Here is a 25,108-nt window from a genome sequence, read left to right on the forward strand (position 1 = left end):
AGCTTAGGCAGCTAAGATTTTTTTTTTTTTTTTTTTGCCCTCCTGCTGCCTCGGTGTTAGGCGCCTGGGAAGGGAAAAGGGGCACAAGGAACCACCATCTTGCAGAGACGGCTTTATCATGGGAGCCTGGTTCTGCCTTTGCTGTAACTTGGTGACCATTTTCTAGATCTGCGTGGGTGCGTGGTGGGGATAAATCCAGTCCGTAGGAAGAAGTTCCCCAGCCTGACGTCCTTTCAGTTTTTTTTTTTTTCCCCTGACCGTGATGTTTGACTGCTTATGCTAATAAGGTGGCGTCCAAGGCCAGCGACCACGGTTAGTGCCACGGCAGCCGCTCTCCTGTTCCAGGGCCAGGGCTTTGGGCGGCCGGGGTGCCAGGTGGTGGGAGCACGCATCTTGCACCGTGTAAGTCACAGCTCTGCGGGTGCGGTACGGGTGGGGGCGCGGGTGGGTTCGACTGCCTCCAGGATTTCCACTCCCCCACCCCCCCCGTGCCCCCTAGACCCAGTTTTATGACTTTCTTGGACTTCAATGGCAATCTCTTGACCCAGGAAACCGGATTCCTGCTCCCAGGCTTTGCGCGGTGCTCAGGCGTAGCGCGGGTGCCTCTTGTTCATAGCAGAGGGGCCACTTTGGAGTCTTCCGCGCCCCGCGGCCACCCCCGGGCTGGGAAAATGCCTAGTTGCTTCCGAGGTGACTGCCTGCTTCGAGAACGTAAAGTCTCAACCTGCTAACGGGAGTGCACCGCGGGAAGATGCCCCTTGCCTGCCTCACCCGCGCTGCCGCTGGGTCCTGCGGGTCTGCTGTGCCCTGAGCTGTCCAGGGCTCGCGGGGGTCCCGGGCAGTGGAGCGCCAGTGCCTGGAGCGTGTCCCCGTGCGGCCGCTCCGAAGTGCGGGGCGGCGCTGTACCCGCTCACACACACCCCTCGCAGACGGATGGCCGGACCTGCCGCGGCGGATTAGGGGCGGGAGAGGGCAGCCACCCCGTTTCTCGAGGGACTCCTCCAGGCACCCGGCTGCTCGCACCTTCCGATCCACCGCGGAGCCCCTTGCGAGGACCCCGACGCAACTCCCGCCTTCGAGAGGGACGCCAGAGCCCCGTCCCCTCGGAGTGCTGCTGAACTCCGCCGCCGGGAAGTGGGGGTGAAGACGGAGAAGAAAGGGGGAGCACGGGACTGGGTGTGCGCGCGTAGGAGCGCGCCTCTGAGCGCCCCGCACTCCCCGCCCCAACCCGGAGGGCACTTGGCAAGGAGGGAGTGGTGGCGGCGGCGGAAAGCAGACGGAGCGAGCCCAGACCCCGCGCAAAGTGCCGCCCCGCACCCGATCGCCGATTCCGAAGCGAGAGGCAGCTAGAAGCCGGGGCTCGTCGACAGCGTCCGCCCGACACAGCCCGGGAGCCCGGGGCGCTTGGTACGGGGCCGCCCGGCCGGGGCGCCCCGTCGGCCGCCGCTTCCTCCCGGCACGCCGCCGGCGCGCATGAGGCCGCTGCCCCCGCCGCAGGCGCTGGCGCCCCCTTCGCCGTGCCCGTGGTGATGCCATGCCCCGCCACCACGCGGGAGGAGAGGAGGGCGGCGCCGCCGGGCTCTGGGTGAAGAGCGGCGCGGCGGCGGCGGCGGCGGCGGGCGGGGGGCGCCCGGGCAGCGGCATGAAGGATGTGGAGTCGGGCCGGGGCAGAGTGCTGCTGAACTCCGCCTCCGCCAGGGGCGACGGCCTGCTGCTGCTCGGCACCCGCGCGGCCGCTCTCGGCGGCGGCAGCGGCGGCCTGAGGGAGAGCCGCCGGGGCAAGCAGGGAGCCCGGATGAGCCTGCTGGGGAAACCGCTCTCCTACACCAGTAGCCAGAGCTGCCGGCGCAACGTCAAGTACCGGCGGCTGCAGAACTATCTGTACAACGTGCTGGAGAGACCCCGCGGCTGGGCGTTCGTCTACCACGCGTTCGTGTGAGTACCCCGCTGCGCGCGCCCCCGGCACGCCGGGTTTGGAGGTGGGGGTAGGGGGAGGGTCGAGGTGCCTCGCGTCCCGCCACCCGGGTCACCCCCTCCCCGTCCCCCCGCTGTTACCCCCCACCCCGGGGTCAGGCTCGACTCAGCCGGGGTCCGGCAAGCGCGAGCGCGCCCACACACACACACACACACACACACACACACACACACACACACAGAGACACACACACACTCTCGCGTGCACACGTGGTTCCTTCAATTTCTTTACACGTGTTTACGCTCTTCCTCCTCCTCCTCCTCCTCCAGCCTGCCACTTGTTCTGGGCTCCACCTCTCTAAACCGCTCGGCGTCCCCCCTGTACCCCCGGGAAACGGTCCCGCCGCACAACCCTAGTATTAGGGCTGCGCGGATAATTGGGAGCGATTAGGCTCCCGACAGGCAAAAAAACTTCTAGCCAGCGGGGCGCCGGGGAGCTGGGAGTCGGGCGAGGGGGGAGCCTCGCGCGTCCAGCGAGGCTTGTGCGAGTGGGTCGGGCTGGTGAGGGGTGACGGCGCGCTCGGACGGGGTGGGGAGAGGAGGAACCCGGGGCGGAGCTGGGAAAACTGTGGCTCGCCCCGAGGGCAGCTCGGTTTTAAGTGCACCCGGAAACACGCCTCGCCGACACCACTCTGGCCTGCAACGGAAAATATGTCAGAGCCTCGTACTCTTTCCTGCCACAAAAGGTGGCCGAGGTCTGTCTGTACGAGGCCGAGCGGGGCCAGGAGAGGAGACGCTCCCGCGCAGGCAGAGGCCGGTGGAGCGGTCCCGGGCGTGGGAGCTCCAGCGAAAGAGTGGAAGAAGATGCGCAAACGGGACGCGCGTACTGTGATCAGGCAGTGGTTTAAGTGGGCATTTGTGGCGCCCAGTGCCAGTGCGTTCGCGCGCGCGCGCGCGCGCGTGTGTGCGTGCGTGTGTGTATGTGTGTGTGTGTGTGTGTGTGTGTGTTGTAAGATCTCGCCATCAACAGAAAATGCTTAATGAGAAAATGATTGGAAGCAAATGTTTATTTTCCCCTTAGGCATTTAAGATCTCAGTGTCTTTAAATTTTACTACTGTTCTCCCCTCACCCCGCAACAACGTCCTTTCATTCAGGCCCCCACTGCACATGTTTAAGGTACTTGGTAAGCAGTTATCCCGTCTCCTTCTTTTTCTCCTCTCCTTTTAGTGGTTTTCCTCCTAGGGTCTGAACACACGAATTGCGTTTCTTTTGGAATTAAGGCGTGCCTTCTAAATAGAGCTTTCCACCAGGGATGCTGTTTCTGGTGGCCAAAAACATTTGTTCGAATAACATGAAGAAAGAGCTGGTTTTGTGACTAGGTGAACATAGAATTCAACCCCGTAGAAATCAGAAAATTGGTGGAGTCGACAATATGTGGCCTATAGTCTTTGGAGATTTTTAGTCTCAGATTGATATGAACATGTAGCATTAGGAAGAATGGTACAGCCAGTTTTCCATCTTACAAGGTATACAAGGAGAATGCTGTGTCACATCATTATTTCAAGAGGTTAATACCATTTATTCAAATTCACATCAAGTTAGAAGTGGTTGCTGTAATGGATGATAGATATGGGAAACACTACTGGTACTTTCCATATTCATTCCCTCTGCATTGATATGTAATTGATTTTGTTATGATAAGTTACTTTGACCTGTCCTGATCTAATAAAATATTTAATAACAATGACCTGGGCTCAGTTTGGCAGCGAAATACATGCTGCAGGGGTAATGATTTTTTTACAAGAATATGAGTATAATAGTCATAGGTTTTGGATTTATGATATGATGTCATTTACAACCTCCAATTTTTGCTAAATTGTACATAATTTTCAGAGAGGAATAGGGACAACCTTGGTTACTGCTCATACTTTGTATCTACTATGTTTGTATCTACCCTTGAACTTGAAGACTTTTCACAGTGAAACAAGTTTATCAATGTTTGGTGTTCTATATGTCTTAGTGGACTTAAAGAATTTAAAAAGTTTGAAAAATTGATCCTAAGAGCTTTGAATTTGCCTAATTCTTCAAATGTATTTATCAATGTACTTATTGGTAGCTACACAATAATGTTCTTGTAAATATGATAAGTAAAATTTAAGTCTCGTGTTACAGATTTCTAGAATCTGAAACTGTAATGCTTGAACATTTAGATAGGGGTGCTAGATCCTCATCCACAGAAAGTGAGACTGGATAGTCTCATCTCGGAGGGTTTTGTACAAGTACAGCTGACCTGGGGAACAGGCCATCTCTGACAGCTGTTGCTTCTGATTTTAAATGGGCTTTAGAATAGCTGGACTTTACACCTTAAATTATTACGCAAAGTTATTTCTAGCTGTAAGTCTAACAGTATCATTAATAATAAAAGAAATGATAAAAAAAAAACATTTAGAGCAGTATAACCAACTAATTCCCTGCCAGTCTGGGAATCCCCAAATCTTACTTTAATAACTATTTTTGTAGCATATTAAGGTTCTTGCCAAGAACAAGTGCACTGTGATTAATGAGGTACCTCAAGGATGGATTTATTTGGTCTGCTAGTATTTTCCCTGCCAAGAAGCAAGAAGAGTATGTTTAAAGTTAGGTTATAGGTAAAGAAAAAATTCTGTTAAGTAGGCAGTTATTATTATAATGGCATTTTAATTGTACAAAATGGGATTTCAAGTGTATATAGCCTAAGTCAGTGCAGAGGAAAGTGGCAAGAGTGAGATGACCTACTTTAGGTATTTTAATAAAATCTTTGTAAATTAGCAGAGATTAGGTGAGTCTGTGCCCCTGCTGTTCTTTACCAGGCAGCCTAGTTTCCTGTCTTCTGTTGTTTAGTTTACTAGATGAGCTGCTGAGATATCAAGTGGCATGTTTCTTTCTCATGCTTCAAGTCATCCTTGACTCTTCACTTTTATATGCCTCCCACTGGCCATACAGATTATCATTAAGTTCTACATGTTCACTTTATAAATACTTCTCCAATATTTTCCCTTCTTTTCCTTGTCACTCTCACTATCCCTTTATCTCTTTCTGTTTTGCAATATCTCTCCTTTGGATCATTTGTAATTTTCTCCTCTCAATTACCCTGCTCTGTTTATTAGTCTTCCAACTCTCTGATGATGCCATAAAATTTTTCTTTAAATTGCAGATCTCATCATAATCTCCCTTTCTCAAAATAGTCCCAGGTCACTTTACCTTCTTCTTATTTTTTTTTTCATTTTTCCATCTGCAGACATTTGAGTGACTACTAGGTGGTAGTTCCCAAAAAGTAACAGAGTCTTAATTTCCACTCTCACGGAGAAGACTCCAGCTTGAGATGAATGACTACAGAACTTTGAATTAGTCTTTAAAAATGTTATCTGAGCTATTATCGAAGTAAATTCAAATTTTCGTAGAAAAGAGAAGAAAATGGAGATGAAGGTAGAAAAATCTGCACAAGTTTCAAAAAGGAAGTGAGGCATGAACAGGATTTTTAACAAATTAATTAAAGCAAATGGGAAATAAAGTTTTGCTTGGCAGAATATATGAAATGGCAAATTGACACAGTAATTCTAGGTGCTGTTAAGTTTTTGCCAGACAAGAAAAGGAAAAGGGGCTTGACCTTGGATAACCTCATGCTGAATATGGGTTGTGGTCTACTTATAAGTAGTAGTGATTATCAAATGGTGATTAAAAGAGTAATGATATAATTAAATGCAAAATTCAAATTTCTCTTCTGTTAGTTTGCATAATGGATTGGAGAGTGTAAAATGAAGTCCTACAGGTTTGTTAGGACATGATAACAATTGTCAAGTTTTTCCATTCATTCCTGTGTTTTTAATCCATAAATTGGTTATGTGAATGTCTGTTGTCCATCTGCTATATGACATGAACTGTTTGAGAAAAGTGAGATAAAGAATTTAAGACAGTACCTGTGAGGAGAAGGACGTTAGAGGAATGTTAAGGAAGAAGAATTAGCAGATGGCTTTCACAAATCTGATGTGTTGTATAAGAATAATAATTTTGACTTGGGTGACGTGGGGAATGGAAGGCCCCAATATGGGGCAAAGGTTGAGGGACACGAGTTTAGATTTGAATTTGTCACATTCTGGGTCTTCGTAACACTTTTTAGTGGAAATTATCAGTTGTAAGAATACAAGTATTATTCAGGTACACTCTCATTTTCCATTTTAGCCACCACAGCTATTTCTGACACATAGGTATTAATATTCTGAATGAATGAATGTGTTAAAGAAATTAGAGCTTTATATATCTGTCTAGGTTAGATATTTAAATTTGGAAGTTTCTAGGAGTTCTATTGTATTGGTAGTTAAAGCAATGAGTATACCAGTGAGACAGCTCAGAAATGACGATGTTGTGAGGACATGGTGCAGGACACAGTTTAGAGAACACCAAGCAATGGGTGGGAGAATAAAAGTGCACAGGAAAATCTGGGAAAGACATGATGAAGCATCCAATAGACCAAAGGATAAAACAGGAAAGCTAATGTTCATAAACTCTGAAAAGACAAGGTACACAGAGTTAAAGGGTGTGGTTACTTACTTCCAGGGCTGCAGAAAAAACTGAAAAGGGCATATTAGGCTTAATTGGATTAGTCATGAAGGAGATTTTTAGAGTTCTTCCTTATTTCAGTTTCTGTGGTGTCATAAGGTTTAGAAACGTGATGTAAGAAGATTCCACCTGTTCCCCCCTGAGTGGGCGATTTCCATTCAGAAAATCTACTTCTTTGCATCGGAGGCTTTTACAAGGTGACTTGTATGTAACAGATCATTGGTGCATGCTCCCATAGTGAATAAGCACAGGAGTTTCCATGGAAGTCTCCCATAGAAGAGTTTCAGATTGAGCTAAAACTGCGGGAATTCCCTAGTATTTTTGACTTTCTTAGACTAAGTGTACTGATGACTCACTTTGAGGAGAAAGGTATGTGTCTAAAAGTGAAAGACTGTTGTTTTTCTTCCATTAATGTCCTGACTTGGAATACTTTGTTTTTTCTTTTTCTTTTACATTTTATTTATTTAATTAATTATCATTATTATTATTTTTTACCTTTATGGATCTCTAAATCTTTAGTTCTAAATAGTTAAATTGTGTCTGTGATCAAGCCAAAAAGGTAAAAGATGCCGTGTTTAGTCTAAGATTCTATCAAAAAAGGGGAGGAGTATTTGCAATAAGAAGTGAGAATCTTTCTGTCATTTGGTGTCCTCCTATCTGAGTTACTTCCTTCTATGAGGCCGCTTTCATCCTATCTTTTGGCAAGGTATGTGTGACACACAGAAGCCAAAGTTATCTGTCTGAAGTGTTAAAATAGAGCAATCTACTTGAGCAGGAATTTGTTTATTGCTGGTCTCCACCCAGTTACTAAAATGCAGGGTTTTTTTTTTTTGTCTTCTCTTTTGTATCATCAGAACTCAGAACAGTGGCTGTCTTGTAGAGATTCTTCACACATGCAGATCAATTCATTTACTTATAGCTCAAATCTCCACACTTTTTTCTGGGTGTACCATGGAATTTTACTCTGTTGGCCATTCCTTATGTCAGAACTTAAAGATGAATCCATTAATTTATTAATTTTATGCAGATTGTGTTCTGAAGTTGATGTCTATAAAAATTAGTGTTCACATTTATTTTTCCTCCTGCATTCCTTAAAAACCACTATTTCCCTTAAGTGTAAAGAGGCCTTATGAGGCTTTATACCCTGCGACAATAGCAACTTCCAGTGCTTTTTATCATTCATATATATCTGTGTGCAGAAATTCATACAACATTAAGTATTTGAGGATTATATTACAATTAGGCATATTTAAAAGTGGTAATTGTTCAGATATTGGTATTGGGGATATTATGACCTAAAATAAAACATAAGAATAGTTTAAAGTGTAATGAAGTCTTATTATAAGAAACAATATAAACAAGGAACTTAGCCAGCAACCTTTTGATAATTGCTTGCGAAGATGTGATGCCAGTTTTAATTTTTAATTGCAAATGGCTATTTTGGCAGATGGAAATGCCAGCAAGGCATGTTTTATCCTAGCTCAGTGGTGTGAAACCACTTGAACTCTTATTGTGGAATTACTGCAGCCCATGCTTATGTTTAATGATTTGTTTATGTTACTTTTATAATTTATATTTTCTTCAATCATTTCTAAATATTTCATTAGAAATTTAATTAGTTTGAAACTGTGATGCAGATCGGTTGAACCGCTGTGTCTTTTTTGTTAATTTATAATTTTGATGTTTTTGATGGCTCCCGGAGTTTTAGGTGGTCTTGTGACCTTTTGTTGTAAGTTTGCCTAAGGAATTAATTTCTGAAATGCAATGAAGTCATTTACTTCTAAACTTACTTTTGTTTTTAAAAAGACTGGAGAGATCTCACAGAAAGTAAGGTGCTTGCCCTGCATGTGACAAATCCCAGTTTGAATCGCCAACACCACATGTGGTCTTTGGAGCTCTGTCATTATTTCCTGAGCACAGAGTCAGTAGGAATCCCTGAGCACCTCTGGTATGGCCCAGCCTCTCCACTCTAAATACTTGGAACAGTTTTTGTTGCATATACACATGGATATATGCATATACTTTTTACACACACATACATTCCACTCACAGCACATACGGACTCATGATATAGTTTAGCATAGTGATTTTTAGTGAAACCATTTGCACTCCTTTTATTGTCCAGAAGTAAAAAGGACATTTTTATAGAATGCAATTTGAAGATTAAAAGAATTCTAAAGTTATTTTTAACAATGTAGAGATTTTTGTCATGATTTAGGAGATGTTTAATTTTTGTTTTGTTTTGGAGCCACACCAGGGAGAGCTCAGGTCCTACCCCTGGTTCAGTGCTCCAGGTCACTTCTAGCACTCAGCTCAGAGCATCATATGATGCCAAACATCTAACTGGAGGTGGGGGAGCACTGTGCAAAGTATGTGCTCCAGCCCTTTGATCTGTCTCCCTGGCCAAGAGATATCTAAGTTTAAATACAAGTGAAGAGATAACATTTAAAAATATTTATTTTGTATTTTGGGCCACAGCTGGATGTGCTCATGGCTTACTCAGGGCTCTGCCCTCAGAAATCACTACTTGTGGTGCTCAGGGACCATATGGGATGCCGGAGATTAAACCCGGTTTGGCCACGTGCAAGGCAAACACCTTACCCACTGTACTAGGCTCGTGTTCAACACTTTTTAAAAGCTCACAGTTTACAGTTTCCTTTTATAACATTGTGATATAAGAAGATAAACTCTTTATTCCCCAGTTAGAGTTGTGAGGATCTTTTATAATTATATTGTCATTATTTTTCCTTTCTTTTTAAAAAGTCAATTCAGTTTTAATATTTAATAAGAGCCATTCTGTATGCCAGTTACTCTGCTAAATTCTGGAGGTTGAAAAAAGGGAATGGCGTGGACTTTGACCTCAAAGAAATTCCTTAGGGTAATATGATTTGGTTTCATTTCAGTTACCAACTTTACCTTTGCTAATTTGATGCCGAAGACAAAGTGGCTTTCAGTTTCATCTACTAAGTCTGTAGAATAGGAAAAATAGTATTACATCACGGTATTACAATAATGTGTACATGCACTCTATATAAGCATGTATACATATAAAATAACATGTAGCATATGGCTATTAGTGAAGCTACTGAGAAAAGTGATAGTGAAAGTGATTAAGTTGCATTGCTATGTCAAAATCCAGGATTTTCTTCTTTTTTTTTCAGGATTTTATTCTGTAAGTGGTAAGCATTACTTGACAGATGTAGATTTTAGGCTAGCAATAGTATCACTTAATTTCCATTTTAGATTGATCTCTTTCCTAGTTTCATTAATTTATGAACTTGAAGGGAGCTAACTAGAGATAGAATAGTTATTTCAAAATCATTATTCCAATGGGCAAGACAATATTTAGTATTTGGTCTGTGACAGTGGTATTAATGTTGAAGTAAAAATTATGACAGGAGAGTTGAAATGTATTAATGAGTGAGAAAATAAGGCCTACAGTTGGTCCATTAACTGAGATCAAGGATACAGGTCGGGGGGGCTAGAGCAATATAGCACAGCAGGTAGGGCATTTGCTTTGCACGCGACCGACCCGAGTTCAATTCCCAGCATCCCATATGGTTCCCCTGAAACTGCAAGGGGTAATTCCTGATTGCAGAGCCAGGATTAACCCCTGTGCATTGCCAGGTGTGACCCAAAAATAAAAAAAAAGAATACAGGTAGAACTACAGGTTGATGGGACTGTTGGGTGACAAACTGTGTTTTGCTTTGGAGAATCTCATTCTAGTAACTCTGGTCTCCCAGCTAGATATGTCAAACAACAGTAAATGAAGATTTAAAAGATATGGTGATACATTCAAAAGTTAAAACTATAAGGCAAGCATGAAAATTGAAAGGGCAACAGCTCCAGGAAAGGAAATAGCAACGTGAATGGGGTGGGCAGAAGAAAAAGGGGATGAAATGGAATAGATATTGATAGCAAGATGTAAGGAGATGCTAGACAAAAAAGATGTTTAAGTGATCGTAGAGAACAGGAACATTAAGAGTTTTTTAAAAAGCGGTCAACAGTGATGTCTGGGCAGTCTTAGATAAGATGAAGAAGTTTGTTTTGTTTTTTTTTTCTCTTTGGGTCACACCCGGCAATGCACAGGGGTTACTCCTGGCTCTGCACTCAGGAATTACTCCTCTCGGTGCTCAGGGGACCATATGGGATGCTGGGAATCGAACCTGGGTCGGCCTCATGCAAGGCGAACGCCCTGCCTGCTGTGCTATTGCTCCAGCCCCAGATGAAGAAGTTTTTAATTGGATTTCTCAATGTGAAAAGTGACCTCACCAATGTTCATTTTCAATAAAGCTGTTACAGTAGAAGTCAGAGTACTGTTAATTGGGAAATAAATCAGAAGTGAAGAGAGGGAATAGGAAATGTATGCCAGGCACTCAGTTGAGTTAGGAAGAATATAAGAAGAGTCACTGGGCACTCTAGAAGGAAATAGAAGACTAAGAGGAGAAAGCAAGAAAAGCTAAGTTAGAGGAAAGTTATAAGAATGATTATAATAATTGATACACTCCTTTAATACTGTTAGTAGTGATATACCATTTTAGTAAATGAGAATAATGTGTTAAGGAGAGATTCAATAACTGGTCCAGAGTCAGCCACTGAGTTAACAGCAGACTTTTTGCCAAGGCAAGTTGACTGAGAGCCCAAATTTTTGTTATTATAGTTTTTATTGTGGTTAGTATCTATGGGCCTAGAGCTCATATCATCAGTGGCTAATATAGTTACAAAAACTGACTTTTGGGTAAAGTATAGGTTTAATAGTATAGTATATGCACACTTAAAATTCATTAAAAGATGAATGGTGGACTGAATAGGTGACTTAAAGGGCTGGACTGGAAGCTTTGCATGAAAGAGGCCTAATTTGATCCTCAACATCATCTGACCCCCTGAACGCTACCAGAGTATAACCTGTGACTTCCACTGTGTGGAACCTTTTCCATTCAAGCAAAACAAATTAATGGTAATTTAAATCACTTTTAATATAGTATCAGAGAAATAATATAATCATTCTATAATAAACAGTTTAGTAGTTTATTTTTATGACTTCAAGTTCTTACCAACTCAAACTATTTTTGATAGAGAAGAGTATCAACAAAAATTTTTATGACTTCAAGTTCTTACCAACTCAAACTATTTTTGTTTTTTCGTTTTCCTGATAACAGTACTATTTCCTTTTTCTTTATTTACCTCCCAGAGCTTTTATTATTTGTATCATGTATCTTAGCCCTTAGACCACATTATTTATATGGTCTTCTAATCGGATCATTTATGTAATTCTTCATAAATAATTTGTATCTGAAGTAACAAAAGCACTCTTTTCTTTTCATATCTCTTATGTCACCAAGCTCAGATAACATTCCTTATTTTTAATCAAATTTTTTCTAGGTTTTATTGTTATCAGTAGAACTCTTTGAATGTTATGACTTTTTTTCCCACAAGGAATTTTGTTAAATGTAGGTAGTTTGGGGCAGATAGTGTTACTAGGTGGCAAAGAGGTTCCCTCCTGTGATTGAGGTCCTGAGTTTGATCCCTAGCAAGGAGAAAGAGAAAAAAGAGAGAGGGATAGAAGTAAGGCAGAAAGGAAAGAAAGGAAGTTAGTTTTAATTGTGGAGCAGGGTCTGGAGCGATAGCACAGCAGGTAGAGCGTTTGCCTTGCACGTGGCCGACCCGGGTTTGATTCCCAGCATCCCATATGGTCCCCTGAGCAGCATCCCATATGGTCCCCTGAGCACCACCAGGGGTAATTCCTGAGTGCAGACCAGGAGTAACCCCTGTGCATTGCCGGGTGTGACCCAAAAAGCAAATAATAATAATAATAATAATAATAATAATAATAATAATAATAATAATAATAAATTGTGGAGCACTTATATTTTGGATCCATTGCTCTAATTTTTTAATACTCTTCTCTATCAACATTAAATTCATGATTTATATTTCATTGTAGAATATATGTATGTACATATATATTCATTGAAAATATTAGCAACTGCTTCATTTATGTCTCACAATGACTGAACATGTTTGTCCCAAACTGACTTTCAGGATTTCCTTTTTTCAAACAAATAAATAAAACTGTGTTTTCTTTATGCTGATATAAATACATTCTATTTATTCTTGCTAGCTCTCTATCTTCTCTCCCACATATGTATTTTTTTCTAGTCAGTTCTTCCATTCTCTAATTTGTCCCATCATTATCATCATCATCTTCAGTTAAATTGCTCCAGTTATTTTTTTACCCTTCTGTGCACCTGTTTTTCAGGAATGGTACTTCTACTCATTTCTTTTTTACTTGTGTTGTATGATTTGATTTCTCTTCCTCTTAAAGCTCCCTGCTGTTAATCAAAAGATGCCCTCACCCTGTAATTGTTTACAAACTTCAAGAGTGTACTTTTCGAGTAGACTGGGTTAGCTAATTGACAGGACAGTCATTAATGAAGACCTCTAGAAAACTGTGGGATTTAGAGAACCCAATTTCTTAGAGCTTTTAGTTATGCTCATATTTCTTAGATAAAAGGAGCAAAGTCAATTATTCTTAAAATCAGAGACTAAATGTTCAGTGAATAACTTTTTAAAGATCATAATTTCCATTTTGGAAGTTGTTGAGAAGTAAATTAGAAATTATTTTCATTCCAAATGAATTATCCTAGAAAAAAAGTACATTAGGGAAGTTTAAATATGCTTGTCACATATACTTTAGTAGAAGTGAACGTAAAAATATTTATCACACAGACATTACACTCATTAAGAGTTTCCTTACTCATGAGCCAAGAAACAGATCTATAATTTGGCAGCAGAGACTTGCAGTTTTCCTGTTTAACTGAAAGATTAAGCATGGACTTAAGCAATTTAAGCAACTTGTCATAGGAACACACATGAGATTTAGATTTAAAAAAAAGCTATTATTTAAAAATATTTCCAACCATACCTTTGTGGAAGATATTTTCATAACCTTTTCCACAGAGTGTGAACTAAGTTTAGGACTACCATTTCACTAAATTTGTTTTCTTTCACACTTGAATGAGACTAGAATTGGTTATAAATGAGAATGTAGCTGCTTCTCTTCATCTTTTGATTCAGATGCATTTCTGTGTTTTCTGGTATTTTGTCAAGTTAGGATATACTTACTCAGTGTTTGTTCAATAACCTGACCTAATTTTATATGTCGGAATCTTAGTAGTAACTACAAGAGTTGAATGGCTATAAAAAGCCTATTCTTTCAAGTAACGTTTACTCCAAAAGGATTTGCGGTTTGCTGAGTTATAAAAACCATCTCTCTGAATTGACTTAGGATGAAAGCAAAGGTTGGCCCTTCTCCAGTGGCATTTAACTATTGCTCCTATTGAAGGAATGTACAAGGTAAACTTGAGTATCGCTATATAGAGAACTGCTAATTGCCAGTTCTTCTGACCCCTTGGGAAACTGGGATTGGTGTTCAGCTGTCTGTGAAGGTGGGCGTTCTGCTCAGGGCATTCCCACACAAAGACCAAACACAAGAGTTCCCGCTGATCATAGTAATTTCCAAAGAGTAGTAATTAAATGAGTTAAATTAAATGTTAATAAAACATTCTGAGTATGTTTAATTTACTCCAAAGTATTTTTAAAAAATAGAAAAGAAACCAATGTTGCTTTATAATACTTTGGGTACTTTTTTCCGTCCTAAAATGGCTTAATATAAGCTAAGAGTGTATTTTAACCTAATGAAAATATCTGTCATTTTAAGTGTGCTGTCTTAATTTATAATATTAATTTTTAGCTTTAGTTCAGGGGAAAATATACCTATTCTTACATAGGGTCTAGAATTCTACCACTACTTACTAAATACCATATTCTTGGAACATTTTAGAAATGCTCTTTTTCATTTGGAAAATGGCTTTTTTCTTCAACTAGAAAAAATACTTTGAATGTAAGGCTGGTAATGTAAGAATGTGTTCATTGCAATTCCTAAAGTGCTTTTTGACCCATTTTTCTGAGGACTGCCTTTTAAACATCAAATATATTCTGAATTTGATACACAAATTAAGTAATTGCAAAGTGGGATTAAAATAGTTTTGTATTTTAAAATTTTGAAGGTCTTGGGCCACACCTGGCAATGCTTAGGGACTTCTCCTGGCTCTGCGCTCAAGGAATTACTCCTTGTAGTTCTCAGTGTATCATATAAGATGCCAGGGATAGAACCTGAGTCGGCCTCATATAAGGCAAGTGCTCTACTCCTTGTACTATCTTTCTGACCTTGAGGATTAAAGCAGTTTTAAATTTACCATGCCATATGATAAAACTTATAGTTCTGTTTTGTTCAATGAAATGAGAAAGTCAGGGAAGTTGAATGGACAATTCAAGATGACTTTAGGGTACCTATTCATTACAGGATTTAGAACCCCAAGGGCATTTGCAGTCCTTGACAAGTAGGAGAAGTGACTTTATTTAGGGTCAACATTTTTTTACTAACCTTGACCATCCAACTGGCATCCAAGTTTTTTTAAGCTAGAATAAATTCATATGTGTTCCTATAAAATTCAGTTCTATTCAGGAATAAACATGAGGTGATTTAAAATCCACCTCAAAAAGCCTGCTTCTCCTCTTCAGTTTTTAATTAAGATAGGCTGGTAGACCTTCTAAGGGCAAAGACACACCACGAAAGAAAAAGTTCACCCTCATTTGTGCTAGTCATGTTGACGTCTAGATAGTAAGACCACCAGTAGATTTGACCACACTTAAATGAATTGTTATTCTCTGCTCTTAATAAGAAGAACTAGTAGCCATTCCACTGAAAGTGGAGTCTATTTTTAGCAGGAAAGATTCCCTTACATGGTTCAAGCGCTTTTGCTTCAAGTGTTGGGCTCAATGAGTTATTTGACAGATTACTGTTCCCAAACTAGTTGGGTCATGCTACTAAGAACTCTTTTTTTCCAGCGCTTGTGGGTTTCAGGGCAGGAAGTAGCGCATAAAAAATAACTTCATAGATGGCACTAAGTAGACATCTTAAGACAGCCATAAGCAAGAATAGTCAATGTCCCAATGTGCTGTAAAAAATAATGTTCTTCCAATACAACGGTATCATAATTTAGAATTGTTATTAATGAGATCATGATTTTTCCTTCGCAGAAGGCAATTCGCTGAGTTATTTTTGTTTTCTGGTTGCTCCAGAGTCCCTTTCTACATTGCACTCTTAATATAGATAACAGCATCTGATAATATATTTAAAAGAGTGATGCACAATTAAATTATTTTCATTAAAGTCCTTGCTCTAAAAACCACAGGTAAAGTGAGTAGTTATCACAAAATAAGTATTTTGGAGTATTACAGCAATATAGTATGTCAAGGACCTAGACTGGACTGTTAACTTTAGGAATATCATGGCAGGAGGAATGAAGGAGAGCTGAACGGGGATATGAAGTTATATGGTTTTAATTTCTTGATATTTTTTGGTAGACAAAACAAAAAACAAAATCCAGAATTTTAAAGAGTTCAAGCAAGTGTGACTGTGATCAAGCAGACTGTTCTTAACTCTGCCTTCGGGAGAGACAAACTATACAAGGGGACTTGGAACATGATTATGTTTCAGGTAAGGAAAGAAGAGGGTCACTAATTACCAATGTAGAGTCAATGGATGAAGAGAACATAAGGGTATTGGAAGAAAAATACAGTGAGCAAGGTTTAGGGATTTAACATTTGGGGAGAAAGACAGAGTAAGTAATTGCAGATGAGGCTTAAGGGGCAGAGCACATGCTTTGCATGAGTGAGATCAAGGTTTGGTCCCCAGCATTGTGAGCACTATTGCAAGTGACCTTGGTGAACAGAACCAGTAGTATTCTCCTGCATCACAGGCTGAGGCCCAGAACCAAAAAAAAAAAAAAAAGGAAGAAGAAGAATGAGAAGTGAAAGATGAAGGCAACATAGCAAATACAGAATTGCAGTAGTGTGAGAGAAATATAAAGAAAGGAAATGAGGATGTTAATATTAAAAGGCAATAAAAATTATTTTTAAAGGCAATAATGCCAGGATAAAGGGGGTCATATTTTAAATAAAGTTTAGTGACCTAAGTAAAGGTCAACAGCATTTGCAGTATCATGCGCTTATGGGACATTTAGTTTCATGTGGAAGGAAAAAAAATCATGCTTGAAAAGGGACTAAAATAGCTTGACAGTTAGGTAGAATGCAGGCATAGCAATCAGCATCTCAACACATACCACACAGGGTGAGAGGTGTTCCAGAAGGTATAACTGGAATGGAGACTCCAGGAGAGAGCCTGGTACTTAGAGAGCCAACTGTGAAGGCAGGAAAATCTGGTCTGATAAACGGTGAAAGATTTATAAGACTTGAAGAGTAAATCTGACTTGAAAGCAAACTTTCAGTGTCTAAGAGATGCTGATAAGTGCAAAGCAGTTAGTCCCAAAGAGTTTGTGATAAGGCTCCAGATAGCACTGGAGGAGAGAAGGAGACAGATTAGGCTGCATAATTGAAAATGAGTAGGTGGAGAGGGAAAATGATACAGTTTAGGAAGGAACAGACTAAAGGAACCTTGTTTTTATTTCTTTAGGGTGAAAATCTTACAAATGTAAAAACGTAAGCAAAGACACCCCCACCTCCATTCCCTACCTTTACCCCAGAGAGGAAGGGATTAATTTATTTACTTTCAGGTCCTGTCTGTTTTCCAGAATCTTTTTCCAGGGTCTTGTTCCAGTCAATAAAATTTTGGGATGGTGGCAGAAAAGAGAGGTGAATAATTTGGTTTCTTGACTGAAGGAGTAAGCCTGGTGGATGACCTAGTAGAAGACCCAATGAGTATGGTTCTGAGAATTTCTCTACCAGAGAGGTGCAAAGACAATTTATAAAAAGTAGATGAAACTGTGACCCAGGGCTGGACAACTATGTTTAAGGTAAAAGGAATGAGAAATTACTCTCATAACCATCTGATCAGTGTGGAAATATGCAAGTAGAAAAGCCCCTTATATGATTGCTGCCCACCGCCCCCACAATGGTTTATTTTTTCTACTTGAAACTAAGTCTAGTCTCTTAGCCTCTGTAGAGTATAGAAATACTGTAATACTAGGCATATATTAAAATGTGTTTAATGAATAAGGAAATGAATAAATGTGTTAATATAATACTTTACTTTGGTGCCCAGGGCATATAGCCAGAATTTCTCTGTCGTCTATACAAGCTCCCTGAATTTGAACAAAAAGATTTTTTCAGAAATCAGGAAATATTTTATGATGTATTTTTGAATTCATAGATAAATGTGCATTTTTAAATTGCAATTTGAGAGCATTGCCAGGGCCTGCCAATGCAACAGTTAATTAAAAAAAAAGGAGTTGGAAGAACTTTTGGATACCATCTCTAGCACTATTCATTTTTACCTGGAAAATGAGGCAACAATTGTTCATTAGCTTGCTCAGGATCAAATGCTCTTAGAGGCCACAATGGTGGTTAGGTCTTCCCACTGTCCTGTACAGAAAGGACTTCATTTTTACCACTTGTGTATAAGGTGCCCCTGCTTATGATACTCTGTGTGTGTATTTTTTTAATGAATAGCGATGATGATTTCAATTATTACAATTCCATAGTATATGGATAATTCTCCACCAAAAAGCATTTTAGTTCAACTTTATTCTATATAATAACAGAGGAAATATTTTATTCTACTAGAAATGCCATAATGTCCACAAAAGGTAGTAATTTCTATGAAATTCCTTTTTCTTAAGAATTAAAATTCTGAATGAGGAGTCTCTTTGGGGATTAAAATGCATTAGCTTGCTCCTGAAAGGTTCAAGTACGTGAAGAGATCAAGTAAGAAAAGTTAATATTTAGTACTTTCAGTTGTAGCACTGTGGTTTCTTTCCAGAAATTCTTACTCCTCCTCCCCCCGCCCCTGAGAAATGATTCTAAAATCCAAGCCAGGGGAGAAATAGAAATGAGTGTATTTTAAAAAATTATATGAAGATTTCAAAGTAACTACTATTTCTCAGTGTCTCCATCTGTCTTTGTCTCTGTGTCTGTGTCTCTGCACCTCCCCGCCCCCCCACACACGTATACACAGTTACACTTGATAAATTCTTTAAGGGCAAGAAAACATAATTATTCAGAAATTCAAATAAATTGAAACATTTTTATGTAAAACTTTTGTGTTAAACAAGCCTGGTACCCAGCTTATAAGCCCAGGTAAACCTGGGTACAACGTACAGATTTAGGGAGGCATTGAATGGTGAGAGAGATGTCCCTAACTCCTGAAAATATCTGCCCTGCTTTGTGAGACACATTGACAGTTCTGAAAAAAAAATTTAATATTAATGGTTAAAATTACCTTCAGTTAGGCAATTCTGTTGCCTGCCTATTACTTTAAATGCTTTTGTGACTAATATCAGAGAGATAATAGCTTTATTATATATTAAGAAGAGATAGCAGATAGCTATTCAGATATTTGTTTAAAATTGTTTGTCTAAAATGGCCATTTTTTTTTTGCATGAGTCGTGTACATACCTCGAGAAATTGATATTGGCTATATTTGTTTTTCAAGCATCTTTTAGCTAGGACAGTCTTGAGGTGGAGAAATTAACATGAAAATAAAGGACTTCCATTTGTTATTCCATGTTAGTTCTGTGTCTTTTCAATACCTACAATACTCTTTCTCAGTTATTATAACTATATCATTTGGCCGTTTAGCTTGCATGAGGATGACCCGGGTTCGATTTCTCCATCCCTTTCCAAGAGCCCAGCAAGCTACGGTCAGTATCCTGCCCATACAGCAGAGCCTGCTAAGCTATCTGTGGCATATTCGATATGCCAAAAACAGTAACAACAAGTCTCACAATGAAGACATTACTGGTACCCGCTCGAGCAAATCGATGAACAACGGGACGACAGCGGTTCAGTGCTTCGTAGTTACAGTGCATGTTTTAGATTTTAGGAGGAAAGAGGTAAAAAAAAAAATAAGATCATTCTCTTTGGCTCATCTTTCCTTAAACACTGGTTTGCCACCATAAAACAAAGAACACTTCAAAGAGATTTTCGCTCTGTAAGGACCAGATTTGTACACAAATGTCGTGCACTTATACTTGCTCTTGAATAGAGTGATCTCGCTCTATTTTTTAAACCTTTGAAAATTTTTTAAAACATGTTTTTGATCCCTGACTGTACCTCTCAAAGAAAATCTGACATTTGTTAAAATGTCATTATTTTGATAGCTGCAGCTCAATACACCAAACTCACAGACCAAGTCTACACCAATCATTTTATAAAAATCTCTCATTGATTCATTAAAAAGTTTTGCTGGGTACTGAAGATAGTCACAGTTCTTAGGCGTTTGCTACAGAGGCCACAGTTTTCTTCATTCAGAGATCCTTACAGTTTGCAAAGATGTAAGTATAAGATGCTCTTCGAAGCATTGTTTTGTTTAAGAAATTCCAAACACAACCTTATAATGTTAGTAGCAACTAGTTAAGCCAATGATGCCAGAGTCATCCATGGAAAAATTGCATCCTTCAAAAGGAATAAAGTAGATTGACATGGTGTGGTTTCTTCAAAGAAATGTTAGATAAAGAAATCACTACAACATATTGTATAGCTCATGCACAAGTATCCACTATTGTACATAAAAAATAAATAGAGTAAATTCTCATTATTCATGGTAGTTAAAAGCTACAAAGTCACCATGAGCACTGAATTTGTGAGTCCTGAATCATTGTTTCCAGAGTCAACACAGGATTAGAGTCCTTGGAACCTTTGATCACATTTTGTCAATGAATAACAACCTAACATTTTTGTGTATATTTATGCTTAAAGATAAAATGCTTAATATATAATTGATTCATTAACATTGTACTTATAGCCATTAGCACTGTAATTTGCTATGAATGATTTTATTTTACATGTGTTTTAGTTGGAAGGCAGGTTACAATCTCCTTTCACTTGAGAGCACCAAATAGCTTTTGACACTATAGTAGGAACTGTTTCAAAGAATGAAATTGCCTCCAAAAGGACAAAAAAAAATGTGACAAACATGGCATTAAATGAACCTTGAAAAGTAGACTTGTTCACAGTGTGAAGCAGAAAAAGAATGCAGAGAATCACCTTGTTTGATATCTGTTAGGAAGATGGGCACTGGGAGATTCAGATTTTTGAACTTTACCTTGCACGCGGCCGACCGGGTTCAATTCCTCCGTTCCTCTCGGACAGCACAGCAAGCTGCCAAGAGTATCCCGCCCTCACGACAGAGCCTGGCAAGCTACCTGTGGCGTATTCGATATGCCAAAAACAGTAACAACAAGTCTCACAATGGAGACGTTACTGGTGCCCGCTTGAGCAAATTGATGAGCAACAGGATGACAGTGTTACAGTGCTATTCTTTTTTGTTTGTTTGTTTGCATTTTGGTCACACCTGGCAATGCACAGGGGTTACTTCTGGCTCTGCACTGAGGAATTACTTCTGGTGGTGCTAAGGGTACCATATGGGATGCTGGGAATTGAACTGGGTCAGCCGTGTGCAAGGCAAACGCCCTACCTGCTGTGCTATCACTCCAGCCGCTACAGCACTATTCTTCTATCTGCAAATGGCCCAGATGCCTCAGGAGCATTAATTTTAGGATACAAATAAATTTTACTAAGGAAAAAGTGCAATTATGGAATCTTTTAGTAATGCACATAGGCAATATATGTACGTGCACATACTTCCCTCATTTATTTGTATGCAGATGGAAAGCTTTCAAAAGGATTAAAAGGAACTGCTTGATGCAAGTGGTTTTTCAAAAAAGACACAAGTGAGACAAGATGCACTTTATATCTAGCCCTCTGTGGTCCACATGACTTAAATTTTTTTAAACTGTTACATAGCATATAACTTCTATTTACTGTCTTGTCTTCCTCCCCTACTGCCACAGTCTCTGTCCTTCCACAAATGATGTATATTTTCTGAGGAGCTCTGGGGATAAGATTTATTTGACCTATATTTATTACAGTGAATACCTACTGAATCTGGTTTTGGGCAGAGTTTGATGGATTCTAGTTTTGCAAATGATGAGTGTTTTACAAATGCTAAGTATGATGCTGAGAGTTCTTTAGGCAATTTGTTTTTATGAAATATTACCCAGTCCTCCAGCACCCCAGAAAGACCTAGACTTCAGGGTACTTAGGCTTGAGAAATAGCCTTGCTTAAATGTTTGCTGCAGATTGTGATAATACATGCTAAGGGGCTGGAAAGAGTACAGTGGGTGGGGAACTTGCCTTGCACATGGCTGACCCTGGGGATTCAATCTGTGGCACCACATATGATCCTGAGAGCCCTCCAAGATGATCCCTGAACAGGAAGCTAGGAGTAAGCCCTGAGCACAGCTGTAATACAAATCCCCACCAACCACTCACCCCCAAATAAAAAGAGTGGGAGCTTAGTAAACAGGATACAAAAAAATTGTGGTGTTATGAAACTGTTGTTGGGAATGTAGACAGGTTCAGTCTCTGTGGAAAACCATATAGTTATTTCTTAAACTGAAAATGGAAATCCCATATAGTTTAGCAGTACCATTCCTAAGTATTTAACTGAAGAATATTATATATTAATTTGAAAGCATGTTTTCTATGTTCATAGAAACATTATATGCAACGGATAGAACTTGAAGTCATCCTAAATACACATCAGCAGATGACTGGAAGAAGAAGGTGTAGTATAAAGACTCAACAGAATGCTATGATGAGATTGTGTTCTCTGTGACAAAATGGGTGGAACTTGAGGTGGTTACGCTAAATGAGATTTAAAAAGTAAAGGACAATTACTACATGGTTTCACTAATATGTGGAATATGAATGACTAATTTAAGTGGCTGGCAAAAAAAAATCTACTTTTTAGACTAAGTGAGAACTGTCACAGAAAATTTACCAAAAGTAAAGGGTGGGATAGCTTTGATAAATGAGCACAAGTGTGGTTTTGGTAGTGGGAAGGCACAGAATTATATATGTGTAGAGGTATGAAGCTACCTCCCTGAGTGTATAATATTGTAAATCAATAATAACCCACTAAAAACTAGGACCATCCACTGAGGTATGACCGAGTGTGAAAATTCTCTACAGGTAGATTCTAACTTCTTTCATTCTCCCTTGTGAAGTCTGAAGAGATAGTAACTCTCGCTTGCTTCTGATTGATTTTGTGCTGGGTTTAGAGTTCTTAAGTCCTACACTTGCCGGGATGTCCAAAATCCTGGAGCATCTACTTTTAGCTTATCCTCAGCTCTAAGTTTGGTTTTTGGGATTTCTTTGAAATCATCTATTACTTGTAGCTTTTAAAAAGGGGGAAATATTTCATTTTTGATGTTTCTGTCCTTTCAAGTGTCATAGCATTCTTTTCTTTTACCATCTCTGAAAAGGGTTAAGTGGAAATTCAACTCTCAGGAAAACTTTCATCTAATCTGGAGATATTCACTCTGCTGCCTCCCCCTACTCCCTTACTTTCTTGATTACTATAAGGCAGTTGAAAAACAAGCTAAAGCTTAGCTGACAATGCATGAAGGAAAAGATGGGTAAGGCATGGCTCTATCTAATTATAGTTAGAATTCATTAGTGTTGATGGTCTCCCATGGACTGTCACCCTATGTCTGTTATTGTAATCTGAAATAATTCATATTTTTATAATTGGACTTCTGCCAGCATAGATTTATCTACTACTATACCTCTTCTCAAACACTTAGAATGCTGTCCATTAAATATTTTTATATGCACATGTACATATAATCAAAATATGAAACACCCATCATTTGAAAAAATTAACATGCTTGTAAAAAATAACTTTAGCAACAAATGGTGGGTTTATTTTAAGAATAAACTTGTAGATGTATGGCCCTCTAAAAATAAAAATAGTAAATTTTCTCAAGTATTTATTTTCCTTACCAACTAAGACAGTTACCCACAAGTGGAACAGATTGTAGTTATTGCTGAATATATGTATGCAAAACCACAAGATTTTGGAAGTATATGACTATCAGTTTGCATAGTTCACAATTACATCTATGCACAGAAGCCTTAAGCAAAACTTATAGCACCTTGTTAAAAATAGTATAGTTGAGAATGCTCCTTCAATCCAGGGTTCCTTAATAAGGAAGATTCCTACTGGTAACTATTTAGAATCAATTTATCTGTGATTGGCTTAACAACATTGTTACATGAGTATACACTACTTCCCAGGGCAAGTTTACAGCTCAGATGCGTTGCCCCAATTATAAATCACCATCCATCTGTGTCTGTGACCACTGAAATACGGGCACCGTTACTTTAAACACTTACTAACTTTATAGAACTCTCTAATTAGAATCCTCAAATGTATATAACTGTTCCATTTTCTTGTGGGCAGAGACACATATAAAAAACCAGATTCATCAGAAAGCTCCTTGGTAAGCATAAGCACAGAAAAGTCAGATTCTGTCCATCTTTATAGAATTGAAATTTTGATCTGTTACTAATCTGATTCTCTATAAGGGCTTCCAACAGATCACACACCTGATACCTCTATTGCTTATGCCAAGAGTTCATGCCTTTGACCCAGGGGCCATTTCTGGCCTGCCAGTTTTTAAGATTATTTTGTTTGTTCTGTTTTTGGTGGTCACACCCAGCAGTGCTCAAGGATTACTCCTGGCTCTGCACTCAGGAATTACTTTTGGTGGTGCTTGGAGGGTCACATGAGGGGCTGAGGGTTGAACCTAGGTTAACCAAGTGTAAGGCAGATACCCTACTGTTGTACTATGGCTCTTGCTCTGACCTGCCTTTTTTTTAATAAATAGTTTCCCTGAAACCATCATGCAGATATTACTGGTTGAGAAAGTTAACCTTATGTGTGGCTCACCAAGCTAAAAGTAGCTGCTGCCTGGCTTCTATCAGTATCTTGGGTCCTTTCCCAGTAAACAAAGTGGATGCAAACATGAGATAAAAAGATGAATATGGCGAATTGTCAGTATAGTGAGATTGGAAAAGTGTTATTAGTGAGAGTTCAAGTCAGTGTTCAGTGACAGAGTGCAAAGTGAATTTATAATGGATCAGAGAGTAAAAATTAAGCTTAGAAGAAAGAAGAAAGCCAGCAAAAAAAAAAAGTATAGATGTCATTAAATGAGAGAGAAAGACCATTTGGCTCAAATCAGAAATTTCACATTTCCTCCACCTCCCAAGATTTCTAGCATCCTTATTTTTATCTGTAGGAGCTTTTCTCTGTAACTAAAAGGTAGGGACTAAAAGAGAGCAATAACCACTTTATATCGAGGGGCAAGTTTATTTCCCGTATGTCTAAGTTTCTATGGAAATAACTCTCCATTTATATAAGTATTGACAGTAAGCACTAGTAGACCAGCTTGGGCAGAAAAGTCACTTGGTAAAATGAACACCATCTAATATATCTTGCACCAAATGAAACGAAACATCGCGTTTCCTTTCACTTATTCAGTAAATGAACTTCTAAATATAACAAACTTATACAATACAGTTTGATGGATGAGAACATGAATGTGGCAAGAGCCACTACCATGAAACATAAGCAGTCTTTTAAGAAAGTTGTGTCAGGTATACCAAGAACGCCCATAGGCAGGAACAAGCTTTCACTGAACTTAGAAAGTTTTATGACAGATTCTTTA

The 25,108-nt window shown here is 39.7% G+C and overlaps 1 protein-coding gene across 1 annotated transcript in view; it reads left to right on the top strand.

The window, feature by feature from the left end:
• Nucleotides 1-1,391: 1,391 nt before the first annotated feature.
• Nucleotides 1,392-25,108, top strand: part of KCNQ5 (potassium voltage-gated channel subfamily Q member 5) — a 588,348-nt gene continuing 564,631 nt past the window's right edge. The window contains exon 1 of the mRNA XM_055134600.1: nucleotides 1,392-1,935. Within this exon, the coding sequence (XP_054990575.1) occupies nucleotides 1,535-1,935 (401 nt within the window). The 5' untranslated portion in view covers nucleotides 1,392-1,534. The remainder of the gene's footprint in view (nucleotides 1,936-25,108) is intronic.

The sequence above is a fragment of the Sorex araneus genome, chromosome 4, assembly GCF_027595985.1.
Source record: "Sorex araneus isolate mSorAra2 chromosome 4, mSorAra2.pri, whole genome shotgun sequence".
NCBI classification, from domain to species: Eukaryota; Metazoa; Chordata; class Mammalia; order Eulipotyphla; family Soricidae; genus Sorex; species Sorex araneus.